The 11,167-nt window shown below is 38.3% G+C and overlaps 1 protein-coding gene across 1 annotated transcript in view; it reads right to left on the bottom strand.

The window, feature by feature from the left end:
• Positions 1–8,499, bottom strand: part of SH2D1B (SH2 domain containing 1B) — a 9,268-nt gene extending 769 nt beyond the window's left edge. The window contains exons 1-3 of the mRNA XM_085318989.1: positions 8,366–8,499; positions 5,477–5,540; positions 2,793–2,961 (exon numbers count right to left, since the gene is read on the bottom strand). Coding sequence (XP_085175115.1) covers positions 2,793–2,961; positions 5,477–5,540; positions 8,366–8,499 — 367 coding nt within the window. The remainder of the gene's footprint in view (positions 1–2,792; positions 2,962–5,476; positions 5,541–8,365) is intronic.
• Between the last annotated feature and the right edge of the window lie 2,668 nt (positions 8,500–11,167).

The raw sequence follows: 11,167 nt of genomic DNA, 5'->3' as shown, positions 1-11,167 counted from the left end.
AGCTATTCTTGGGCTAGAAAACAATGGTCAAAATTGACTAACGATGGGCACCGTGACCCAAGTCCTGCAAGGTRTTCTACCGATTGCCTTGAAATACTGAATCCGGCACATGACACAATGGCAGCTGCTGGTGCAACACCAAGGGACAAGGCCAGGAAAATGATACAGTGCCTGCTTTAGGAAGACTGCATTTCAGGGAGATGTCCATCATGATGTTAACCTGAGCTCCCCCTGTGAATATGTAACAAAATAGTCTGAGGGGAAAGTTTGGGTAAAATTTAAAGTAAAATGGAATAGCAGCAATTTAAACTAATCTGATCATTTTTAAGAGCCTCTGTTTTTACAAGAAACATTTTGATGGTTAAGGGAAAGTTTTGTTTTCCCCCTGTGATGCTGCACATCTCCTGGAAAAGTTGATACTGCAGGACCAGAGAATGAAATGTGTTTCACAATTGATTTTTCCTAACATTATGTCTACTGCTGCTGCAGTATTTTCCAGCTCCCTGGAGCAGCAATGACAAGATAGCATAAAACCTTTTATAGAGCGAACATGGCWTATCTGCCTTAGTGACAGAAGTCATAAAGTAATGTTAGAAAGACTGGAGAAATATCTTTGGTACTGTTTGTCCTAGCAAGGTTGTCACTGCATTGGCTCTTAAAGACACAACTTAGTGCATGAAGGGCTGTGGAGAGCTCAATCTTTCCTATTGTGTCTTCTTGATACAGGAGGCACCAGGGCTGTTGCACTGTTGCTGGCTACAAAGAAAATACAGTCAGGAGGTATGATTGCAGCACAAGGAGGCTAGCCCAAACAAGCTCATTTTATCTAGCATTAGTGTGAAGATATAAATCACACGGAAGATTAGATACTCCAAGAATGTGCTCTTTCATAATAATTGTGCTTAATGAAAGAATTTCCCTTCTTCATGCATGCTGTCACTTTGGTTGGTAGGTACACTTACTCTTTCAGACAGAGGCCCCAGAAGAGGATAATTTTAAGGTTCTTTTGCAGCTTGTGACCTGATGAATACTGCAGCTGAACAACATTCAACAGCAATATGAAAAGTGGCTTTTTTGTGGGAGGGATGCTGGCAAATTACCATTAGTATCTCTACTCATTCTTCCCAAACTGAGGACGTAAAAGTGACCTGACTATAAACCATGGTATACCACTCTGTGAAAACCTCCATCTTTAACATATCTGTTTGCATAATATTTCTGACAAGTAAGAATGTTGTATCCTAATTTTATAACTGGGACTTTTGAACAGAAGTCAGCATATGATCACCATTGGTCTGGTTCCAAAGTTGTCTTCTGAGCACTATATGCCCCTTATTTTTAACATATTAATTTAGAAGACCATTGATGTTTTAACACAAATCATGTTAAACTGCCAGTTGGCTGGCATTTTTTCTCATCTAGCATCCGATAGATAATTAAGTTAGATGTTGGTATCAAAATATCTTTCAACCTGGGCAGTAAAGGTAATGGACAGCCTCTAAGCCTCACTGAAGTACAGGGGCCTGGTACCACTGAGGAACTACATCAGATAAAACTGTTCTGCAGCCTTCTCTAGCCTAGGACCATGAATACTCATGAAGGATCATGCATCATGCTTTGCTTTCTGTATCTCTTTCAGTTTTAATTTGTTAATTTCTAATGGATGAGGATATGTTGCTTATGAACTGGAAATGAGTCATTTCCCATGCGAACGAATAATACATGCAAACTAAATCTAAGCAAAAATGAGCCTTTTTTTCCTGCACAGGAAAGGCTGTGAATACAATTTTTGGTTCTCAATGATGTTATTGACAATATTGAAATTCGTCATAAAATAAAACTTTCAGGAATATTAGCTTGGATTCAGGTTGTWCGTCAGTGAGATTGAAATGTTTCATTGTGATTTTGACCTCACTTTATAACAGAGTCAGATTGGAATAAGCTCATTTTGAAATGAGAAATAAAAATATGCAAAATGTTCCAACTTTATTGAAATTTTTTTTCTCTTCTTTCAAAAGAATATTTAATTGAAATTAATGTATTTCTGTAGAAAAATCAGATAACAATATTATTTTCTGGCAGAATATTTGTTCAACTGGAAAATTTTAATTGGCTGCAGTAGGGATAAGCTTTTTTAATAAAAATCTTTATATACCACTTCATATGTCAAATCCTTATTTCTTTAAACTGAGGGAAAGTTTTACTAGCAAAAGTTCTTTCCTTCCCAAACTATCAATAGAGATAGCTGATGAAATTCTAGTTACTATAACTTTGTGTTGACTTTTGATGAAAGAGGAAAAAAAAATAATCAAGATACTGTGTGATTCAGATATTCACTCTTGTGATGTTCAAAGCCAGCCCATGCTAACGGCACCAAAGAAAGGAACCATCACTAGGAATCTGAATAAGAACAAGGATTGCGTATTATTTAACCCTTTCCCTTAAGCAAGTTTGGCTGAACCTCTCTTTTCCCTGTCTCTGTTTTTACCAAGTAACATTGTTTTCAATCAGTTTCCATGTACCAGAYTTCTGTGGTGCTGGCATCTGTTCCAGGCGCTTTAATGCCATAACACTCGCTGTAAGCTTTAGTCTCAGAAAGACTCMGTTTACAACTATTCTCCTACTCTGATATATGATTCAATATAGAGCCTGTGAAGACTGATAAAAAAGRGAGCTATGGGAAGAGAGAGGAAAGGATGTTGAACTTCTGTCCATGCAAGCTGTGCTCAGAGAATTTATAACTGTTCACCACAGACCTGTGAAGAAAAGAGAGACCAAACTGTATTTCTCACCGTCATAAACATTATCTGTAGCTGACTTGAACCTTGAACTTTTTTGTGGCAGCTTTAGTTTCTTGACTGGGTAACGAAGATTTGTTACTAGTCCTTGGTTTGGCTTTTCGTATGTGTATATTAAATCCTTTAAATTTTTGAAGATCCTCTCTGGAACACCTACAGAAGTCTGTGAGGATGGAAGAAGAAARTTTGTTTGCAGTTATATTTTACAGGAAGTCCTTTAAGTGAGAGGAATGTACATAGCTTACTCTTTACCAAGGGACTTTTTTCTAAACAGATTTGTTTTACTATTCTTAAAACAGTAGGGTCCACTATTTGGTGGTGTGGTTATGACATTAGGTGTAACCTCCCTCACCATCCCAGTGCAAGCACACTGCAGCCAGGAGGAAGCTGTTTAATGCCCCCTATCTTAATTGGAATCAAAAGCTTCCTACTCTAGCATGAACAAATTTTACCTTTTTCAGTCCTCTCTAACCACTGTCTGTAACCAATCCCTCATTTCTTTGCTGGCCTGGCTGCATCTCAGACTGCTCTCCCTTCAGGAATCCCTGATGAGGGATCTAGGACTAATCAGGTACTTAAAGCACAATTCTTTTTATTTAACAGTTCAAACATTAGAGAGAGATTTCAGCCAACTATAGTCCATGTCTTGGAGAATTTCACGCTTCATCGCAAGGCAAACTTGTTTTTTTCTTAAGTTGCAGAAGAACAGAACCRCTTCTGTCCTTTGGGAAGCCAGGGAGTTCACAGTGCCCAGGTAAACCTCTCGTTTCCTGCATCTGTCCTTCCTTCMGGACTTGGTCTGTGCCACAGAAAGGTTTTCTGATGTTGCTGTCCTGGTAAAACACCTGAACACAGATGCAAGTCCAGGACTTAAAAAAAAAGAAAGAAAGAAAGAAAGACTTCTTCCTTAAAATACTCAGTGTTGACGAGGGGTAAGCAAAATAGTTTTGATGTGTATTCTGGAGCCTTAAGCAATGCAAATTTGTAAGAAATAATATCTCTATCTAATATCAGTGAGCTGACCAAAATTTCTTTTGCAAGCCTAGGTCTGAGTTCTTCAAACTGTCTTTTCCCAAACTGTTCATGCAGTTCAAGGTAGTTTTTTTCCAGCAGAGGAGCTAAAACTCTTGCAGATGCCAACCACCAACTGCCAGTTCTAGGCAGTATAGTATGTGTTAGCAATCTTGTGACTATTTCTTCATTATAGTTGCAAATATTTTAAGTAGTACATCAGCTTGAACGATTGACTGAGATGTGCACTGAGGCAATCCATTACAGCGGAGTTTAAAGGAGGGAAAACAAGCTTCCTTCCCATTTTAGAACATGAGTTTAGAGATAATACATTTCATTTCCACTCAAAATACTGGGTTCAAACAACTGTGTGACAAGTAGAAGCCAAAGGTTTTACAAAGCTCTGGTTTCACAAGGCCACACTAAACTGCCTGCACAGTGCAGATCTTGAGTAATCTGTGCAGAGGTTCTTGCAACACTGATACTTTAGGACAGTGACAGATAATAAGAACATTAATCAGCTCGTATCACGATGAGGGTCCTACTTCCAGTACCAGTGATTAAAAGTGAATAGGGCTTCATTTGCCATCTAGCAAAAGAAACTTCCGTTGTTTTTATGCATCCTTTATCTTCCATTCAGCTCTTCACAGACTGGATGCCACTGCCTTGGAAAGTTAATGGCTGTGTCTGCCCTTAAAAAAAAGCAAACAATGCCCCCTGTACCATCAATATATTATTTTAAGATATTATTGTGGTAAGCCAAAACAATCTAGCTTTAAAATCTTGAAGAATAGAGCTTTCTTTTATATTCTTGGCTGAACCCTGTAAGGAAAATTGGGTTTGAAAAAACTGAAAGTATTTGAGTTATTAGTGCTGATAGGTGCAACAGCAAAATGCAGAAGAATGGCTATAATACAAAATAGGTTATTTTTAAATCAGCAAAATATTCAATTATTCATGGGAAATGATGATTTTCACGCTCAGCCCAAAGCATTAATAAAGAGTTACCACTATATGACAGCTTGGTGTCTTGTTTATGAAGTGAGATTGGTAGCCTCATTTCACTTAAAACACTACTTAGTTGTTGACARTCCTGTTGGCTATTCTGCTACAAGCAAAGGAGTGAGCCAACATTTTGAAGTGTCCTCTCACTTCGCCTCTAGATTAAAGCTTTTTTTTTTGTGTAGAGATTTGACTGATAGAGTCTACTTTCATGCCTATTCCAGCAATGAGCAGCGTTATCTGGGGTTGTCACTTCAGCTGCCTCAGAATCACACAGATCTGTAGATAGGTGTTTTAGTCAAAAAGATCATTCTAATATTCAGAAGCCCCTACAAGATGTTGGGAGAAGTGGCAGAGCTTTCAACAAAAATTTGTAACAAAGCTGATTCRATAAGTGAGCAGGTAATGAAAGTGACAGCTTTTTTCAGTGATATCAAAAAGAAACGGTCAAACCAGAAAATACTTGGTCAACAAATAAGAGATCCTCTTAGGTTATAAGAGATTTCTGCATAGATAATGATTACTTCTGAGCTCATATGCAACAATAAGTAATGTGTTCATATATATATATATATATATATATATATATATATATATATATATCCTTTTTAATGAGGAAAATGTTTTTAGCATGATCTTCATATGATGAAATGAGGGTTACTTACCTCTATTCTAAAATACCCTTGATGTTCCCTGAAGATACGGTAAGTGTAGATGAGTTTTTCAAAGCTGTGAAAAACATTGTTTCATATGTTATGCTTTTTAGCGGCTGTCAGACTATTCCAACTACAATAGACTGTTACAGCTGAACCTAGCAGCAAGGTTTGATTCTCGTTTATTTGGTTGTTTTTTACAGTCAACTGCAATACAGTGAAAGACTGAAGCCAAAGAAACAAATCTCAAGGAATACCTAATGCTAAATACCATCAATTACATACCAGAATATCACTTGTAAAAGTAGTTATGTTAGAAAATACCCAGACATTTAACTACTCTGTGGAACACTTATAAGGTAAAGTCAGTATCTACTTTACAGCCTAATTTAATGAAAATGAACACTCACTAGCTCTTTAAAATGTATCCAGATATTTTCCATTAAGAGCATACAAACTCTACCAAAAGATATTCTATAATTGTCTTTCAAGATTGCCATGAAATAAGGTAATTTTGAACTTGAAGTATGTATTAATTTTTCCATTTTATTCATGTATTAGAGCCTTCAAAATATTTCAGATTCTATTAGTCACATGTTTGACTATTTGCTGAAATTAGTTATGTGTGTGTTTTTCCCTAAGCCTCAGAAACCCAAATACTACTTTATCATTCCTACCTCAGATCTTGTCCTTTATACACCACTGTTCAGATCTGTTTAACTTCGGACAAAATGCATCGCTCTCTTTTGCTGCCTTGCAGAGTTAGGACAAGTATGGTAGTCATAGCTAAGAGTGCTGTGTACAATCTGCAGCCATTGCACTTTATGCAGTGTAGATGCTGGTCAACCATGTCCAGCTAGCTTATGGATCTCCACATCAGCTAATTGCCTGAGCATTTCTCCAGTTTCTTAAGTTCATCTTCTGTGCTACGTTCTACAATAGTTCTAGTAAGTCAGAGCAATGAAAACGCTTCAGGTTTACATACCTAGAAGAGGCCTGGATGTCACTGAGAATGTGCATTTCTTTTTCTGAGATAGTAAGAAAACATAAAAGAAGAGTCTAGGACTCCACTGTGAGGTGCCATGTGAAAGRCGGAAGAGAGTCCTTGCTCCTGTAGGATGCTTAAGTCCTTGCTCACCATTAGCAGAGTTGCTCACTACACTGGGAAACACTTTGTGCAAATCTCARTGTGGGAATAAACTGCAGGCAAAGGGGTAACACATGTATCATTGAGAACTGCAGAATCTCCATCCGTGGTGAACGAAGGGGAGCCACAGCCTAGTCAGCCCTCAGACTATGAACTGCATTCAGTCTTTTCATGCTGTAAACAGTGCTAACACGTACCTCTAAAAATTGCCATACCATTGCTTCTATCTCTACAGTTTAGCTAAGAAATTTGTTAATGCGCAGGCTAAAGTCAAATACACTGCCTCCTCGTAACACTGAAAACCCGCAGAGGCTAGCAGGAGTCAAACTGGGAGTTGTATGCTTTCCGTACATCTGCCCAGAACATCACAGACAGATAAATATGTCTGCAAGTTGCTACATGGCAGATCTACTTTGCTGAAAAAAAGAAAGAAAGCAAGAATGAAAAAAAGCAAGCGAACAAGCAAGTAAGCAAGCACCTGCCACAGTATGGCACCAAGCTTAAGCTTTATGTCAGCTCAGAATATGGCCAGAGCAGGCTTGCCTCTGCTCACAGTATGTTCTATGGATGCTTAAATAGTTCAAACTCATTACACACAACTAAGTACCCTTCAATTCATCATCAATCACTCTTTCATAGGAGCTCAGTAGCCTTCCTCCCATATGGTGAAAGACTGAAGCCTTCCTCTCCATTCGTCAGGGATGAATATTTTCATTTATTCTCTGTGCCTCTCCCAAAAGGCTCTGTTCATCCCCACTTGCTACTTCTCTCCTTTTCTCTCTCATATCATAGTCCTCCTTTCTTCTATCCACAAACCCCATACTGCATTTCTCCCTCTCTTTTTCTCCCTTCTCTTCTGATTTTCACCAAAAGCCATGAGATTTTGATTATTGATTCAGAATATTTCCCGATATTTTTGAATTAATTAGATGTGAATATTAAAAAACTTTCATGTCAGTCAAACACAAATACCCTCAAGAAGAGTGTTAAACATCATGTAATCAGACAAAAAAAATGACTCAGAACAGCTTATAAGCTTTGGACATGTTAGGAAAAGATCTATTTTATGTGAAAAGTGTAAAACAGGCATCTTGGAAGGAAAGTGAAAGTGCTATTCCCTGTAGGACAAGAAAAAATAAAATTTTAACCTGAATGATTAAAATTAAGGATTATAAATTGTACTTTTCTATGCCCAGCTTATTCACAGGCTTGTCATATGAATTTGGACAGGACGTGATAGCTTTCTGTCTCAGTTTATCTTCTTGCTACAGATAAAACTTCCATACAAGTGCAAGGGCAASCTTTCATTAAAAGGTCATAACGCATACGAAGATATGAAGAAGGAACTGTTTCATATCCTACCATAAGATGTTTTTAGTGCCTAAGTAGCGCTAAAATGCTACTTACTCATTTATTACGGATGTCATAACTGTCAGCTTCGAGTGAGGTTCTTATCACTGTATTTTGTCAGGCTAAGCTATTTTCTCTGGGCTCCCTTTATTGTCTGCAGAGAGACACCAGCATTAGCAGAGAACGATTCATCCATCCTCTGTTTTGCAAACTGTCTTTTGCAAACACCAYCTTCCACTACACACTAAAGAGAAAGCCTAAGGCAACCAGCATTGATGGAAAACACATAGACAAATATTTTGAGTCATTTAATACTAGGGAAGAACTGTGAATAGTAGGAAAGTTGAACTCTTGTCTTTGCATCTATTTTAAAACTCATAAAAAAGTAATATTAGAGTACTTACAAAACACATAGACACAAGGCTCCTGCTACGCTTTCACTCTCCCGTATTAAATAGCTACCATTCTTTCCTTTCTTGGTCAGCAGCTCTTCACAAGTTTTTCTTGTTATCTTTCCATGAAAAAATGGAAACTCCATGGACAAATAAAAACAAAGTCTCTCGTCTTTCAGACCACTTCCAGATCAGAAGTCTGGCATTAGAAGACTTATTCCAAATGCAGGTGTCTAGAAATAATTGAAGTTGGAGTTGCTAAGTACATACATGAKTTCATCTGTGTTATTAGTGACCTTTCTGTAAGAAAAGTCAGCTAACAATCTGTACTAAAAGCTCATGAATGCAGGTAAGGAAGGAAAGGGGAAATGATTTGCCTCTACTGGTCACAGTCCACATCAGAAAGGAGGAGTCTTTTTTTCACATTGTAACAACAGAGCTGACATTTAAAGGTGCTCAGAGTCTTACACATAAGGATCTTGGTCATTAATTTGAAAAAAATGCCACTTGTTTCATTATTTTTCTTGCTAGGATCACCTTAAGCAATATTTTTCAAAACAGAGATTTTTCAAAACACAGCATTCCTTCCCCACCACCACCCTTATTTTTAAAGTACAGCTATTTAATCAAGGAGTCTGTTGGCTCTGTGCCAGGTAGTGAAAATGTAGCAGGAAAGAGAAGGGGGTTGGATAGTGCTTTTTGCGACCCTTGGGAAAATACTGTCAATTCGAGAAGGCCAGATACAACCATGTATAAAACTGCAGCTCCCTGATGGAGGAAATGCTGTCTAGCTCCAAGGGAGATGCTGTCTCAGCCATTTAAAATTTTCCCTATTAGAAGTGGAGGATCAGAAGAGGAGCATGCAGACATAGGGAAGTAGGAGATAAGAATCAAGCTGGGCGGTGTTTGTGAGGGGAAGGAAACTGAGGGAGTACCTAAAGATGTGGGGGAAGCTGTGAATCAGATGGTGAGATTGAAAAGAAGACAAGAACTTATAGAGCAGAGTGATTGGAGTTAGGGTTCTGGGGGGCAGAGATGGCAGGAGAAACAAGAGTCCTCAAAAGAGAGGGGATGGATTTCGGACTGCTGGAGTGTTCCAAAGGCCAAAGTTTTCTGAGGCCAAAATGGAGGCCAGAGTCATGAGCATTGGCATAAGTCTTCCTGATTTCAAAACTTGCTATTTGCAMCTTAACCTCTCAGCTCTGATACCTAGAACCAAACCTCCCTGAGCTACAAAGTTGTCATGAAGTTTCATGATTTCCCTGTTGCCAGACCGTGCCAGTGACACCCCTCAGCCCAAGGCCAATGACCCTCTGCAATTTCAGTTCACCAAGATGGTGGCWTCTGGCACCACTGGTGCTGCTTACTCTGTTAGAGCCAGGGATACTGGGCTGATGTGGTGCCACTCCAGGATCCAGTCTTGCTGACGATCCATACAGAAGCCAAGGAAATGCCAAAAGATGGTATTTGGAGATTTCCCCCCTTCTTTTTCATAAATCCTTCTCCATTTAAGAAAAGCTTCACCTAACCTGCAATGGCAAGTAYTCAGTGATTAGGAAATGCCAGAGCTGTAGCACACTGCTAGTAAAGTCTTAATTTTCCTCCCTTTGTGAAAATTAAATATAATAAAGGATCTGCTGCAATGGTTGAGAAAGTCAATTATATGACTATATMATTTTCCATATGAAATCTGCCTCACTAAAGCCACAGCCTGCTACATGAACAAATCAAATTTTTATAGGGGAGGAGGAAATGGTTTACAGGAACCATTTATTTTTTGTTTAGGATTAAGAGATGAATTTTAGAAAAATAAAATGAATGTTTGCAATGTCCTGAACAGTCTAGTGACGAAATTATAGGAAGTTCCAAAAAAGACTTTGCAATTCTCTGCTTAAACAGAATTCAGCAAAATAAGGTGTACAACGACACAAGAATTACAATAAAGAAATGAAGTGTGAGACACAGTGAACACTGCCATCCTGGCCACAGAGTAGCAAAAACATCCTGTGGAAGAAAGCAGGTAAATAATCACTAAGTTAAAAGCAGCAGTGTAACACTGGCCAGCAAGGATGGCTATGTTTAGATTGCACATCTAGCTATAACTTTCATGTATCTTACCCTGACAACTTCATACACATGAAAATGATATATTAACATATGCACTTTTAACTGCAAGTTAATCATTTATCACACTAACTGTATCCAGATGACATCTTAGATAAATGGGGTATAAAGCRAATAGATGTGGCTTTGTGTCAAAGAACTTTGGGAGTTAGAAAAAAGATTCACCTAAAAGAGRAATTCTTAGAAGTGGCAGGTCTGAAGTGAACAAGAAGTAGCAGAGCTGATCTGCACTGTAGAAATCACACGTTACCATAAATTACCAGCTGTATTCATAGTAATGGTAAGGATTCTTCATTTCCAAATACAGCTGTATTTCCCTACAGATAAAAACTCTGTGGGGCTTTTATCTATACCTATTATAAATAAAAAGCTTCCATGAGGCAGTTGAAGGTTAGTGACTCAGCCAGAAGTCCAGATCTGAGAAGGAACAGCAGCATCTGCTTAATGCTGCCTGCTTCATGCAGGTTCTCTGTCCTCCAAATTGAAAGAAAAGCATATAGGAAACAGCAGCAAACTTTCTCTTTCAGGAATGTAATGTCTACAAATTCTTCATAGTTTTCCCTAAAGACCTAATTAGCTGGGAACAGAAACAGAAAATAGAAGCAAATTCARTAGATCTTCATAGAATCAGTAAGGTTGGAAGGGACCTCTGGAGATCATCTAGTCCAACCGCTCTGCTCAGCAGGGTCA

This window comes from Rhea americana, unplaced genomic scaffold (genome assembly GCF_003343005.1).
Source record: "Rhea americana isolate MKP2758 unplaced genomic scaffold, rheAme1 scaffold_118, whole genome shotgun sequence".
NCBI classification, from domain to species: domain Eukaryota; kingdom Metazoa; phylum Chordata; class Aves; order Rheiformes; family Rheidae; genus Rhea; species Rhea americana.
Note: the sequence above shows the minus strand (reverse complement) of the source record. Positions and strands in the feature narration are given on the sequence as shown.